This window comes from Phacochoerus africanus, chromosome 1 (genome assembly GCF_016906955.1).
Source record: "Phacochoerus africanus isolate WHEZ1 chromosome 1, ROS_Pafr_v1, whole genome shotgun sequence".
Lineage (NCBI taxonomy): Eukaryota > Metazoa > Chordata > Mammalia > Artiodactyla > Suidae > Phacochoerus > Phacochoerus africanus.
In genome coordinates this window covers 38,857,205-38,873,713 of record NC_062544.1, presented here as the reverse complement: position 1 = coordinate 38,873,713, position 16,509 = coordinate 38,857,205, and the positions used below count along the sequence as shown (strand labels likewise).

General features: G+C 37.1%; 1 protein-coding gene across 3 annotated transcripts in view; it reads left to right on the top strand.

Annotated features, from left to right (window-relative positions):
* The window catches only part of IPO11 (importin 11), a 229,735-nt gene that overhangs the window by 56,646 nt on the left and 156,580 nt on the right, over nt 1-16,509 (top strand). For all 3 annotated transcript variants that reach the window (XM_047753902.1, XM_047753974.1, XM_047754048.1), the window contains exons 6-9: nt 5,406-5,538; nt 8,856-8,914; nt 13,464-13,512; nt 15,194-15,264. In XM_047753902.1, coding sequence (XP_047609858.1) covers nt 5,406-5,538; nt 8,856-8,914; nt 13,464-13,512; nt 15,194-15,264 — 312 coding nt within the window. The remainder of the gene's footprint in view (nt 1-5,405; nt 5,539-8,855; nt 8,915-13,463; nt 13,513-15,193; nt 15,265-16,509) is intronic.

Genomic DNA, 16,509 nt, shown 5'->3' with positions numbered 1-16,509 from the left:
GCGGCTCGGATCCTGCGTTGCTGTGGCTCTGGCATAGGCTGGTGGCTGCATCTCCGATTCGACCCCTAGCCTGGGAACCTCCATATGCTACGGGAGCGGGCCAAGAAATAGCCAAAAAAAAAAAATTTTTTTTGGTGCCAACTTTTCTTACGGAAGAATTGTGAAGGCAGTGGTCCTGAGGCTAAAAAAGTTGAAAATATTTAAAATAAAAAGAAATGAAACTTCCTGTAATGTTTTGCTTTTGGTATTCAAGGAGTCAAGTCTGTGTGCTTCTCAGTTAAAGTTGCTAAGCAGTCAGTGTGTGGCACTGTTTCTTCTGGCTAGGAAAAAGAAAAAAAAAGCAAGTTTTGGGGGTTTTTATGAACCAGTACCTAAGATGTTTCATTAAAAAATTTATTTTTATATTGTCTGAATATTCTCTACCCCTTCTCCATATTTTGGATGAATATATTCTTTACCCCTTCTCCATATTTTGGGCAGAAAATGCAGAAGAAATATTTTTATTCCTCCTATTTGTGCTTCTTTATTTTTCCCAGCTGAGCTTTCTGTAAGCATACATCGGTAGATGTTTTCTGGAGCAGATAGAACCTTGTGTAGAGCTTGTCTTTACAGGATAATTAGCAATATTTCTTCCCCAATTCTTGTGGTTTTCTACTTCTTTACCTGTCTCTCTCCTTTTACCTTTAGGCTGAAAGTGTAGTGTTACTGCTTCTTTATTTCAACCACTGCTATTTTGGTAGACCTCTTTTGTAGGCTAACTAAATAGAGTTAGAAATTGGAGCTATAGTAGATGCCTAATGTCCTTAACTAGGTACTGAGCTTCAGAATCTGAAACAAAGGAAATTTTTTTTGGGGGGGGTGTCTTTTTTGCCATTTCTTGGGCCGCTCCCATGGCATATGGAGGTTCCCAGGCTAGGGGTCTAATTGGAGCTGTAGCCACCTTCCTATGCCAGAGCCACAGCAACACGGGATCCGAGCTGCATCTGCAACCTACACCACAGCTCACAGCAACACCGGATCCACCCACTGAACAAGGACAGGGATCGAACCCACAACATCATGGTTCCTAGTCGGATTCGTTAACCACTGAGCCACGACGGGAACTCCAGGAAAATCTTAATTAATTTTTTTTCATACTGTTCTTTCTTGATTTCTGTCACAAATGCTATATGCTTTCATTCAAAAATACTTACTGCATGCCAAACTTGTATACTTTTTGTGTCTATAGTTCTAATTTAAAGTGGTACTTTCGTACTGTTTTCAGAATTAAGAAGAGGGAAGAATTAATAAATCAAGATCTAACTTCACTGTTGTTACATTGTTATTGTTACGCCCTTGATTTTTTTTTTCCAGAAATGAGGATGAATATTTCAAACATTGATAGACATTGCTTAAGGTGGACTGGAGTAGAACCTGGGGTTATCTGACTTGACAAACTTTCTTACATGTGTTTTATTATTTATTTATTTATTTATTTTTGTCTTTTTGCCATTTCTTGGGCCACTCCCACGGCATATGGAGATTCCCAGGCTAGGGGTCCAATCGGAGCTGTAGCCACCGGCCTACGCCAGAGCCACAGCAACGCAGGATCCGAGCCACGTCTGCGACCTACACCACAGGTCGCGGCAATGCCGGATCATTAACCCACTGAGCAAGGGCAGGGATCGAACCTGCAACCTCATGGTTCCTAGTCGGATTCGTTAACCACTGCGCCATGACGGGAACTCCTTACATGTGTTTTAGAGTTAAATTATAAATGGAGGACAATTTAACAGCGCAAAATAGAATTTTAATTATTTTGATTCAACCGTGATGAAATACTTACTTTTTTCCAGATTTTGTGACAATAATAACCTTTGACACAATATTTAGAGATTTTCTGTGATGTATTTTATTCTTTGATTTGGTAGTGAGTGGGGAGTGATTTATGTTTAGTGGGGAGTGATTATAGTGTAATTTACATTATGCATATATAGGTAGTGGAAGTCCAGAAAGGGATATTCTCCAGATAACTATAGTAGTGCTTAAAAAAATCATAACAGTTAAAGTAGTTTTGCCTTTTTGCTGCCATTATTATAAAATACTTCTAAAATAAATATGACATGACTTCACAATATTATGCTGGTGATTTAGTATGGCAAATTCTTCTTTAACGTTTTCCTTCTTGAGCTGATGCTAGGTTCCACTGCAGCATATGGAAGTTCCCAGGCTAGGCGTCTAATGGAGCTACAACTGCCGACCACAGCCACAGCCCAGCAACACCAGATCCAAGCTATGTCTGCGACCTGTACCACAGCTCATGGCAATGCCAGATCCTTAACCCACTGAGCGAGGCCAGGGATCGAACCTGCAACTTCATGGTTCCCAGTTGGATTTGTTTCTGCTGCGCCATGCTGGGAACTCCTACCTTTTTTTTTTTTTTTTTTCTTGAGTCTGGCATTTAGTGGTAGAGGAGGGTTTTGAGTATTGTAAAAGGCTCTGACCAGTATGACTAGTGAATGTATTTTAAATATGAAACACTGAGAAAAACAGTTTATATTAGCTGTAACTTGCATAGGTATTCCATGCAAATATAGAACAGAAGGACATGTTTTTCTGTTGAGTGGTGCACAAAACAGGACACTCTGAGAAGCTTGTCAGATGAGATTCTGATTCAGATAATTCATCACATCCGTATTAATAGCAGTATTGACTTTGGTCAATGGCTGGGAAAATTTTCCTTTTTGTAGTCATAAGAAAATTCAGTCACTATTGCTTTATCATATTCAGGATTTACTGTATTGTTTCTGAATGCATAAGATAGTATCAGTTTAAGATTAGTTTATATTTAAAAGTTTAAATAGAACTTATACAAAGATAATGCTTATTTCTTTTACTAAATTATTGTGTAATTGATAATTGCTAGTTACTGTATTAAGAGCATAGAGGTTAAAAATGCAGGCACTGATCACCTCCTCTGCTTTTTTTTTTTTTTTTTTGCCTTTTAGGGCCACACCTGTGGCATATGGAAGTTCCCAGGCTGGGGTTGAGTTGGAGCTGCAGCTGCCAGTCTATGCCACAGCCACAGCAGTGTCAGAACCTTAACCCACTGAGCGAGGCCAAGGATCAAACCCTCATCCTCATGGATACTAGTTGGGTTTGTAACCTGCTGAGTCACAATGGGAACTTCCAACTTTTTGTTTCTTTATTTTGGCCATGTCTACCACACGCAGAAGTTCCTGGGCCAGGGATTGAACCCACACCACAGCAGTGACAGTGCTCAATCCTTAACTGCTAGGCTACCAGGGAACTCTCTAGCGACTTATTAAGTAGTCATTGTTGTACCTGTTGTCAGGCATACACACAAGACATGGGAAGGCCAAGACCCAGTCTGACTGATGGGTTGGTGAAGATAAAAACCACTTTTAGATTTAGTTTTATTACTTATCTTGGACAGAGAAAAGAAGGTAGCCATACATATCAACTCTCTGTGGTCCTTGTCCCACCAAAAAGAATGACCAAAGCAATAGGGGCTGATGACTTCAGTCCAAGTTGTGGGATGTCCCATTGCTGAGAAGCAAATTCTAGATTGTAAAACTAAATGGTTTGATATTTTGTAGCTCTCTTCTGGGGAGAGAGACTAGGGTGGCAATAGAATAGTTTATTTATACCTTATGAGGACGCAGGAGGCCGTGAGAAATTATCTCATGACAGCCTAATGAAGAAACTAGGGAGGTGAGCAGGAGGTGGTCTTTTAGCAGTTGCTCACAGGGCTTTCACCCTCTTGTGTTCCAGGAGGATCACAAGATGCCCTGCCAAAACTCAAATTAACTGAGGTTTAAGCCTTTGCCTGTATAGATATGTGCAAAATTGCCAGTGGATATGGTGAAGCTTTTCTCTATACCTGGAAGCACAGACCATTAAAATTATTGAATTAAAGTAGTAGAAATGGAATTTGACTTTTTCATAGAAATGTATTTACAAGATTGCACTTCCTATTGGTTTTTAATACCTAACTTTATTATAAATTCAGTGTTTAATGGTCGAAATGGCATATTTATATCTAAAATAAGAAAAAAAGTCATTCTGAAGTATGCTAATATTAACTAGTCATATGCACTTTCATTTACTTTTTATTTAAAGTAAGTGGCCACATAGGTTCAAATGATTACTCTTAGACCTTCTGGAAAAAAACCTGAAACTATCACTGGAAAGTAGTTTTGTCTCTACCTCAGAGACAGAGGCTAACTGTATCTCAGTGTGAGTCATGTTTTTATTTTTATTTATTTATTTATTTATTTATTTTAAACCTGTCTCATCTTTAGTTTTACCTCTTTTTATTTTATTTTATTTTATTTATTTATTTTTTTGTCTTTTTGCTATTTCTTGGGCCGCTCCCGCGGCATATGGAGATTCCCAGGCTAGGGGTTGAATCGGAGCTGTAGCCACTGGCCTACACCACAGCCACAGCAACGTGGGATCCGAGCCGCATCTGCAACCTACACCACAGCTCACGGCAACGCCGGATCATTAACCCACTGAGCAAGGGCAGGGATCAAACCCGCAATCTCATGGTTCCTAGTCGGATTCGTTAACCACTGCGCCACGACGGGAACTCCGAGTCCTGTTTTTAAATACTGGTATGTAGTAGGCAAACAGCCTGACAAGTGATGTGGTTTGTATGCTCTTGGCTTTAAATGCCCAAAACCACATGGGTAGAGTTGGCAGGTCACAGAAATGTAACTCCTTTGTATTTCTTAGTATATTGATTTATCTGATAAGCTCAGTGACACTCCACAAGTCAATGTTTTTAAAACTGAGTGTTGCAACTGTTATCAGAAGAAAAGAAGAGTAAAAATAGGAAACATCAGATTGTAGGCATTAGGCTAAGTAATGTTTCAAGAAACTAATAATATTTGGGAGGAAGGAGCATGTGTGTTTGTGTTTATAGCAGCAGCCAGTGTAAACCAAACTTACTACTGTGCATTGTGACTAAAAAGTTTGAAACATTGCTATGAGTAATTCTTGACAATTTTTTTTGTGTGTGTGTGTGTCTTTTTGCCTTTTTCGAGGGCCGCTTCCCGTGGCATATGTAGGTTCCCAGGCTAGGGGTCGAATCGAAGCTGTAGTTGCCGGCCTACACCACAGCCACAGCAACGTGGGATCTGAGCCGCGTCTGCAACCTACACCACAGCTCACGGCAACGCCGGATGGTTAACCCACTGAGCAAGGCCAGGGATCGAACTCGCAACCTCATGGTTCCTAGTAGGATTCGTTAACCACTGCGCCACGATGGGAACTCCAATTCTTGACAATTGTAAGTTTCATTGACTTAATTTTAAAACTGAACTATATTACTATGTAGGTCTAACTGATTACGGAAATCTGTAATGACATTGTGAACAAATTTGTTCATATCTTTACAGTTAGCTTCTGGAATTTATAGTTTTGCCTGCTCTCTGTGGAATCACCATACAGACACATTCCTTCAGCAAGTTTCTTCTGGCAATGAAGCTGCAGTTCTAAGTTCACTAGAGCGAACTCTACTGTCATTGAAAGGTACTGTTAAACTTGACATGTTTATTTTGGAAACTACATACCCCAGAACAGTTGCCACATAGTTCCTCTGGATGGATTTTCTGTTCCCAGTTACACTGGTGGAAGATTAAGTGGTTAATCTTAATCAGAGACAAGGACTTTTGTAGTTTGTTTTTCTTTTGTGAGAACAGCTCTTCCTCTACTCTAATGTATGAGAGCACACATAATTCAAATGGATATTCACATTCCTGGAGTTTCTTGGCTCTGAATACATTCCTTTCAAATCCTTCCATTCTTTTTTGCTTCATTTCTCATTCTGGGCTGCTACCATTATTATTGTCATGCCAACTTTCCTAAACTTTTTTTTTTTTTTGTCTTTTTCTAGGGCCACGGAATATGGAGGTTCCCAGGCTAGGGACTGAATCGAAGCTGTAGCCACGAGTCTACGCCACAGCTCATGGCAATGTGGGATCCTTAACCCACTGATCGCGGCTAGGGATCGAACCCGCAACCTCATGGTTCCTAGTCAGATTCGTTAACCACTGAGCTGCAACAGGAACTCCCAACTTTCCTAAACTTCTGTCCCCAAGGCTTAGTTGAGCACTGTCTTCCATCTGTCTTTTCCTTGAGAACTAAGGTTCCATTTCTCTTGATCACTTGGATTTTAGAAGGTGCTTGATGCAGTGCCATCTCGGCCTTTGTTTCCCTGTGCTTTGCTTGTGGGCATTCCCTTAGCATAAGACTATTTCTCCTTTCCCAAGCTGAGCTTGTCTTGATGAATGTATTCCAAGGTTCCTTTCCTTTTTAAAACATTCATGATCATTTCATTTTTTGTTTGTTTGTTTGTTTTTTGCTTTTTAAGGTGGCACCCACAGCATATGGAAGTTCTCAGGCTAGGGATCTATTTGGAGCTGCACCTGCCAGCCGCAGCCACAGCCACAGCAGTGCCAGATCCTTAACCCACTGAGTGAGGCAAGGGATTGAACCCAAGTCCTCATGGATACTAGTCAGATTCATTACCACTGAGCCACAACAGAACTCCCATCATTCTTTGTCTTTCTTCTGTTCTGGTTGCTTAGGCTCTTTTATCTTGTGTTTCTTGGTTTGATCTCAAGCAGCCTTTATTTCTCTCAGTACAGTTTATTTTACATTCTTGGTCTTATTTGGAAACCTGTTTATCATACTCATCCTAGTACCTTAAAATGCCATCATATACTCTTGGCACTACTCTGATGCATCACTTCCATTATCACTTACATGAGATTGTATACAGCTTTCAGCACATTTTGGTGAACCTTGTGGACAAACATAAATTATTTTAGAGGACTGTTGACAGGAGTTCCTGTCGTCGTGCAGAGGAAACGAATCCAACTAGGAACCATGAGGTTGCGGGTTTGATCCCTGGCCTCACTTAGTGGGTTAAAAGATCTGGCGTTGCCATGAGCCGTGGTGTAGGTTGCAGACACGGCTTGGATCTCGCGTTGCTGTGGCTGTGGCGTAGGCTGGCAGCTGTAGCTCTGATTTGACCCCTAGCATGGGAAACTCCATATGCCACAGGTGTGGCCCTAAAAAGCAATAAATAAAAAATGAAAAAATAAAGGACTGTTGACATGTAAAATCCAATCCATTGTACAGGTGGTTATATAAGTGAGTGGAGATGGTTTTGTTAACATCCTTGAGGAAGAATTTAAAAGGCCTTAGAAATGTTTACTCAGAAAGAATTAGAGAAACTGATTTAAGGTTAGATACACAAATTGATGTGTAAGTACTCTATTCAATGATTAAGGAATATTCTTGAGCTCTTTTTTTTGGGGTGCACCAAAGTTCCCCAGGCAAGGGATTGAACCTCTGCCATAACAGCATTCCCAGCCATTGCAGTGACAGTGCCAGATCCTTAACTCTCTGTGCCGTAAGAGAGTTCCCATGAGTTCTTTTTGTAGAATTTTTTTGTCTTACTGATGTCAGAGCCTAACTCCTGACAGAAATGATGCTGTTTTGCTCTACGTTAGTCTGCTTTAAGCTTTTCAATACTTCCTCATTTCAAGGTCTTTTTTTTTTTTGCCTTTTCTAGGGCTGCTCCCGAGGCATATGGAGGTTCCCAGGCTAGGGGTCTAATCGGAGCTGTAGCCACTGGCCTACACCAGAGCCATAGCAACATGGGATCCGAGCCGCGTCTGCAACCTACACCACAGCTCACAGCAACGCCGGATGGTTAACCCACTGAGCAAGGCCAGGGATCAAACTCGCAACCTCATGGTTCCTAGTCGGATTCATTAACCACTGAGCCACCACGGGAACTCCGAACATTTCAAGGTCTTAAATGCACATTAGCATTTCTAAGACATCTTGACCTGGAAAAATCCGGTAGCATTTTTCTTTAAAATACTTGTTCTCTCCAACTGTAAATTTCTGTCCATTTATGCCTAGAGAACTAGAGTTTTTGTTAGGTGTAATCTTTGAGCTTATATCTGTGTGCGTTTAGTAGCTTTTAGGCATGCATATATTCATTATTTCATTCAGCAAATAAGCAGGTAGATACTTGGCACTGGCAAGACAGACATAAGACAGTCACACAAATACATGTAAAATAACATTTGTAATATGGCCCTTACACTGTTGCAGTAATTAATAATATGGTCAGAACAGACTTCCTTGAGAAAGTGATATTTGAACCAAAATCATAAAGGATAAGTATAAGGTAACTAGATGAGGAATATTAGCTCAGAAAAGTTGCCCAAATAATACAGTTGTAGACTTTGGAGCTAGGATATAAGTCTAGATCCAACTTCAAATCTCTTATCCTGCTTGTCTCCCTGTGTACATCACATTACTATGCTCATAAATGTGGTGCTTGTATGAGCCCTGTAGTGTATTCCAGATTTGGAAATAGAGTTTAATCTCTATATCTCTTTTAGGAAATAATGTATTTTTACTCAAGTATCCTAAAACAGAATGAAGCTTTTTGGTCTCTGTTCAGTCACAGTTGAAAGTTTATGGAATAGTGGTAGCCTTCTTAATTTCAATTTATAGGGGTTATTGTAAGTGCAGTTATGTAAATAAACTAAAATTTGCAGTATCATTTTAAAAATGAGTAGTTATAATAAGTGAGAAAAACGCTGCTTTTGAGTCAGAAGAACTTGGCTTTAGTTCCATCTTTCTCACTTAGTAACCAGCCAATGACTAGGAGTTAACTTTCTTTAGTAGATGAAAGGAGTGAGCTAGATTAACTGCTAAGGTTGATGAGGCCTTGGGATTCTGATTCTATTATGATTGTCATTTTAATAGGGAAAAATAACAAAAAAAAAAAGATATAAGTAAAGCTTGATTTTACTTTGCAGTGCTGCGTAAATTAACTGTTAATGGATTTGTGGAACCTCATAAGAATATGGAGGTGATGGTAAGTGAAAGAAGTGACTTATTATTTGTAAAGTGCTCAGTATTTTCCTGAATGTTATAAAGCTTATTGTTTTTACTTGGCATTCATGTAAAAGTTTTTATTAAGGGACCATCTAGTTTTTTACCATTCTGTATATGTTATTACTACACATTTCGATTTGTGGTATGTTTTTACTATATCAAAGCAGCTATTGTATGAAGGAGAGGAAATAGGCCCTGGAGAGTTCTCAAGATGCCATGGTACATTGAGAATGTTCATTTGATTTTGAATTCAGGTGAGCTCTTGTGAATTTGAATGCTCTGATAACATTACCTTTGCAATCATTTAAAAAAATAATATACAAGAGGAGAAAACTCCATTGATAAGCCCATCAAGTTGTGAAGTGTATTTTTGGTATAGAGTCATCTATTTTTCTGTATGTAGAAGTGTATAATTGCACATATTTTTTCCCTAAACAAAATGGATTTATATTGTACTTGCTCAGATCTGTATCAGTTTTTACAGTGTGTTTAGGTTAGCTAAATTGTTACTTTCTGTGCATTGCCTTGAGGGCTGCACAGCAATTGTGGAAAAAGTATATCTAACTGGATCTTTGGGTCTGTCCTGCTTGATTTGACAGACTCACACTGTTTGTTATTCATCTCTAGTATATTTTGTTTATTTGTAAGATTTTTATTGAAATAATGGTTCTATTGTTAAAAGAATTCAAAAACCATTAATTTTTTTTCTATTAAAGTGTTACCTGCTTTTTCTTTTTCTTTTCTTTTTTTTTTTTTTTTTTTAGGGCCATACCCACAGCATATAGAAGATCCTAGGCTAGGGGTCTAATTGGAGCTACAACTGCCAACCTATTCCATAGCCACAGCAACACCAGATCCAAGCTGCCTCTGTGTCCTATACCACAGCTTATGGCAACGCTGGATCCTTTAACCCACTGAGTGAGGCCAGGGATCAGACCTGTGTTCTCATGGATACTAGTTGGTTCCTTACCACCGAGCTACAATGAGAACTCTTCTTAATTTTTTAAAAGTTAAAAAAACTGAGAAAAGGAAATAGGAAATAAATAATTTAAAGACTTAGTATCATTATTAAATGCAGACTATTGCCTTTGGAATGGGTTAGCAATGAGATCCTGCTGTGTAGTACTGGGAACTATGTCTGGTCACTTATAATGGAGCATGATAATGTGAGAAAAAAGAATGTATACATATATATGTAACTGGGTCACCATGCTGTACAGTAGAAAATTGACAGAACCCTGTAAACCAGTATAATGGAAAAAAATAAAAACAATTATGAAAAAAACACTTAGTATCAGAGATATTGTTAACATTTGTTATGTGCCTTTTAAGACATCTTAAGCATATTCTTTCAGATATACTTTCTTTCTTCCTCCATTCTATAAAGGAGACCTACTTGCTTTCTCTTTTTTCAAGTTGTTATTAAAGTATAGTTAATTTATAGTGTCGTGTTGGTTTTTACGGTACAACACAGTGACCCAGTCATACATATATATATACACATTCGTTTTCTCATACTGTCCTCTATCATGTTCTATCCTAAGAGATTGAATATAGTTCCCTGTGCTGTATAGTAGTAATTTTTCTTAAAAAAGTGATTAAATTAATCACAAATTTCCTATAATTTACTTGCCCAACTATTGATGGACATGTACGTTGTTTCTAGTTTTTAAGTGTTGATAAGTGATATTGGAATGAACTTTTGGTATATAAACCATTGTATTTCTCTAATGATCTCTAGGATAAATTCCTAGAAATGATAATGTTGGGTTGAAGTATGTGCACATTTATAGTATTGTCATATATTCCCAAATTGCCTGAAGATATGTCAAAACCAGCCCCATTTTTTTTTGTCTTTTTGTCTTTTTAGGGCCACATCCATGACACATGGAGGTTCCCTGGCTAGGGATCGAATTGGAACTTTAGCTTCCAGCCTACACCAAGCCACAGCAACTCAGGATCCAAGCTGCATCTGTGGCCTACACCACAGCTCAGGCAACGCCAGATTCTTAACCAAGGGAGGCCAGGGATTGAACCAGTGTCCTCATGGATGCTATTTGGGTTTATTAACTGCCGAGCCATGAGAGGAACTCTAGCCAGCCCCAGTTTTAAATACGGATACGTTTAAATATTTACATTTATTGCCATAATGCCAAAAAACATTTCCCCAACGCCAGTTTGACAGCTTATCTTCAGTGCCCTCACTAGAATGTCAGTTCCATGATGGCAGAGGCTTTGTTTCATTCACTCTTCATCCCAGAGCTTGAACAGTCTCTGCCATATGAAAGTACTCAGTAGTTATTTGTTAAATAAATGACAGTATGATATGGTAGAAGCATTATGTCAGAAGGCTCAATAATTATCTTTAATATTATTCTGATTATCTTAAAATTAAATTAAAATATTTTGTCGAATTTTTTCCCAGCAAAAATGAATTGATTCACACTCCTATAAACTAGAATAATGGTTTTCAGTGGATACTATCCATATTTTGTGAGCCTTTGGCTTTTCCTTGAGGTTCTTTCTTCTGTCTTAGAAACTGTATGTCAGCCTTAATTCAGTTATAAATGACGTTTTGTGGCATTTAAGGTATATTGACTAATTATAAAAAGATAATAGAATTTTAACAAATTAAAGCCAACTTTTCAAAAAGAATAAAGATCTTAAAAAACAATTGGAATTTAAAAGATGTTTAAGAAGTCCTATATGCCAGTGGTGAGATTTGGGTTTCTAGAGGCAGATAAATTTGGATTTGAATCTTGGCTTGGCCTGTTTCTGATAGCATGGTCTCAGACTATTTACTTATCTTCCTTGATACTGGGGAGATGAAGTAATAGTACATACCCCATTGGATGTTGTGAGGATTAAGGGAGATAATGATTTTTGTAATGAGGTCAGCAACTAATTAAAGTGCTCTGTAAGTTGCCATTTAATGATCATTTTAATTTAGGTTTTTATTCTGTTACTGTGTAATATTAGTCAAGTTACTTAGTTTATTTAGACTACAAATTAGTCAGTTGTCCAATTCTATAAATTCCTGATCCTTTTGATGAGCTTTCTATAACTGATGGCCTTTATAATTTTCTGTTTTTAGAGAACCCTGACTGATACACTGATTTTATTTAGAGAAAAAAAAATTACTTGTAGATACCATATGGGACCATTGCACCGTTTTTTAAATTTAAGATGTGTACGGGATCTCAGTGATTCTGTTTTTCCTATATTGAAAAATTTTGCTCTTGTATCATTCTAGAATTATTTTATTATTATCATTACTTATCAACTTTTCTCAACTGTGCTTAAAAAGGATTGCAGTAGTATGAAAATGAAAGAATGATGGACTTGCCAGAAGGATGAGGCAACAGTGGAATTAATTGTTTTCCAGTTTTCTTTTTGTGTTGTCCACTGTATTACATGGACATTCAGGAAGCTATTAAAGAAGACTGTAAACACTATCTCTTTACTATTAACTTTCATTTAATTCAGTTGAGAATTCGGAATTTTTCATCTTCTGCTTGAAACGGCTAAGAGAAGAAAATTGACAGAGGGAGATATTTCATAGTTTTTATATGAATCAGAAGATGATGCTCTCAAGGAGCCCAAAAGCAGCACTCTAGACCCTAATGATGATAGTGACATTTTCTAAGTGAAATTCCAGCCTCGATGTCTTCAGGTGGTGATATCCTAATTGAATTGTCTCAAACTCAAGAATTGATGAGTGAACAACATATTTCTGTGGACAAAGAGGAAATATAACATTCTATTCTAGTTAGTCATTTGTCAGGAAGGCCTTCATTGAATAGTATTTTGTGACAAAAACCTGGATCATTTCATTTGATAAAAGTACATGTGACATCTTTTATGATGTTTGTATACCAAACTTTATTGATACAAAGAAGTCTCTGATATTTAAAATCTTAAAAATTGTAATAAAAGTGTTTTCATTATCCCTTTATATCTATTTTATAATTTTTTCATAACATGTCTTAAAATATATATTAAAAAATAAAGGTGTATTGGCCCTATATGGTAAATGGTGATTCTTGCTTTCTTTGGTATCAAAAGGCTAAAATATTTAATACTTGAGATTGAGAATCTCTGCTTTGAATTATTCCGTTAATAAGTTTATTATATTATTCATATTATGATTACTTATGTTGCTGAATACCACTCCTGGATTCTGAGATAGAGCAGAAAACAAAGCAGAAAGTTCTTGGCTCTTACAGATCTTACATTCTAGTGGGAGGAGACAGATGATAGACAAACCTTAAAACAGTGAGGAGGATAGAGACCATTAAGTAAAATGGAATGCTTAATAAATAATTTTTTATTTATTGCAAAGTGATTTAGATTATTGAGACTTTGAGAAGAGGAAGTGAAAGACTTGTTTATAATAGTGGAGTGATTTTTTACTTTGTCTAATTTTAATTTTTTAATATGATATGGTATATTTTAGTTTCCCTGAAAAAGTATAAGGTAAATGCTCATAACAAATAAATTAAGATTCTTCAAAAAATGTTTTTTTCTAGGGTTTTTTACATGGAATATTTGAACGTCTAAAACAATTTCTGGAATGCAGTAAGTACTTCCATGACAGTAGTTTTTTATTGTAGAGTCCTTATTCATTAATGGTTTCTACCTGGCACTTCCAGATTGGAAAGGCTAAAATCTTGTATCTTGATAATTAATTTTCTGAAATTAAATTGCAAGCTCTGCTTTTTATCTGTCTTGTCCTTAATATACTGAGGAATGCTTTTTTCCCCAGTCATTTTTAATCCATTCCTTCCTGTATTTTTCTACTGCTTCTGTTCCAAGCAGTATCTACAATAGTTGTATATGCAGCAAATAAGCATCAACATTATACCAAATGCTGTTTAGACTTTTTTATTGTTTCTTTTAGTACATTTTAGGTATCTTTTTGATGTAAATGTCCTCAAATGGTGCTTTCATTTTGTACATCCCTTGTTCATTAACTTTCCCTGACTTATTTTTAGGACCCTTTCTGATCCTCTCTGCCCCACACAAAAGAATTTAGCATTTTCATTTGTGTTGTATTATACTGGTGGTCTGTTTGTTATCCTTGCTTCTCTTCCCTGTGATTATATGCGCCTTTGCTCAGGATGCACATACACACTTAAAATATTTCTTTTTTTTTTTGTCTTTTTGCCTTTTCTGGGGCCTCTCTTGCAGCATATGGAGGTTCCCAGGCTAGGGGTTTAATAGGAGCTGTAGCCACTGGCCTATACCAGAGCCACAGCAACGCCAGATCCAGCCCTGTCTGCGACCTATACCACAGCTCACGGCAACGCCGGATCCTCAACCCACTGAGCAAGGCCAGTGATTGAACTGGCAACCTCATGTTTCTTAATCAGATTCCTTAACCACCGAGCCACCACGGGAACTCCCACAGTTAAAATACACATGTATGCATCCATGCTTGCACACACACATATGCATAACATGTATACATATGTGGGTTTTTTTTTTTTTAATGTCAGTTTATTTGGAGACTTAATACCCTGAGAAGATATCTTAGTTAATCTTACTGATTGTTTTATGTCAGTCCTTTTCAGTTTTATTGTTGAGTCTATTGCCAGGCACCATTCTGGCTCCTCTGCACGCAAAGATCAATAAGGCAGCTCACGTAATAGTTTGTTTTTCTCTGGTTATCCCAATGGGGGAAGCAGAAGGAAGAATAGAATTCTTTCCAAGAGAGGAGGATGAGATAACTGATGAGACAGGATATAAAGAGTAAGATTAGAGAGCAAGGTAGTTAATGGCTGATGGACAATATTCTGAACATAACAAAAATTCATTAATTGTGTTGTAGAAAGTTATCAGAAGAAAAATGTTTGAAGATATAGGAAAAATAGTATGTTAATCTTTGAATTCTTTGTTTTTACCTATGCTGCTGCAAAAGTATTTCAAAATGACTAATGTAGATTTTGAACCCATGCTTCATGATTTATGGACAAAATTGCTACACTTTTAATTTGAAATGGGCTGTTTGTATTTTAGGATTAATTTTGTGAAATGTGGCATTGACAATTATTGTGTCAAGTGAAAGTCATAATATTTCTTTTTAAAAACTTTATTTTTATGGTTTATTTGTTTAGAATTTGGAATGTGCACTAATGAGTTTATATTGCAAAATATGTGAAAATATATCTGACAATATTTTGAAAAAAGTTTTATCATTGTGTTGGCTGTGAATTTATAGAATAACCTTGTACTAATATTTGAAATGTATTTGTAACAGGTAGAAGTATAGGTACAGATAATGTATGTAGAGAGAGACTGGAAAAAACCATCATTCTTTTTACTAAAGTGGTAAGTTTTCTTTTGATCTTAAGTATGTTTTCTCAGATGAAATATGCATACTCAAATTTACTAAGGAAAATGATGTTTTTAAAAGTATATACTTTTACTTTAGTGTTAAAGTCACTTTTTTCTTACTACTTTATAGGAAAGCTTTAAAAAAAAAACACCCCTTTGTATCTTGAAGCCTTTAGAATGCATATAATAATTTATTTTATTTTATTTATTTATTTTTGCTTTTTAGGGCTGCACCCTTGGCATATGAAAATTCCCAGGCTTGGGGTGGCATCAGAGCTACAGCTGCTGGCCTACACCACAGCCACAGCAACTCAAGATCTTAGCTGCACTGCGACTATACCACATATCTCGGCAAAGTTATAAACTATACATCGTGGTGTATATAAGTCACCCTGATGTAAAAAAAATCAATGTAATTATTAGAGAAGTTGATTCCTCTAAGGCTTATTATTCTCAAACCTACCAATGTAGCTCAGCAGGAAGTAGATAGATATCTCATTAGAAAATATCAGAAAGTCACTATGTTCATAATGACAGATTATCATCATTAATGTCAAATATCTTTTGAATAGAATTGCATTGTGCTAGACAATGTGTATATATTTCTCATAAAATTAAGTTTTATAAAAAAAATAATAATTTTTGGAGTTCGTGTTGTGATGCAGCAGAGGTGAACCCAGCTAGGATCCATGAGGACTTGAGTTTGATCCCTGGCCTCACTCAGTGGGTTAAGGATCCAGCATTGCCATGACCTGTGGTGTAGGTCACAGACATGGCTCAGATACTGCATAACTGTGGCTGTGGTGTAGGCCAGCAGCTACAGCTCTGATTTGACCCCTAGCCTAGGAACTTCCATATGCCACGAGTGAGGCCCTAAAAAGCAAATAATAATAATAATAATAATAATAATTTTTATGAAAATTTGGGCTGGGAGGATTGGGGAAAGTACAAAGAAATGCCTATCAGGAAAATCTATTTGGAGGACTGTATTGCCCTAAAACAGACTTTGAAGACAGTGGAAGTATCTAAATCCTTTTCATTGAAGGTTTGTTAATAGGGTTGCAATTGCCTGTTCCCTAGGAGGGGAGCAAAGGCATAGACAAAAGCTGTTCTTAAAAATAATTGTAGTTAGGAAGCAATTACCTTTAGTTTCAGTTTTCTTCATTTACAGCTCTCATGTTCCAGAGAGCCTCAACAGCCTAAGCCCACCTAATCTTGAAAGAGCCAGATCAAATCGAC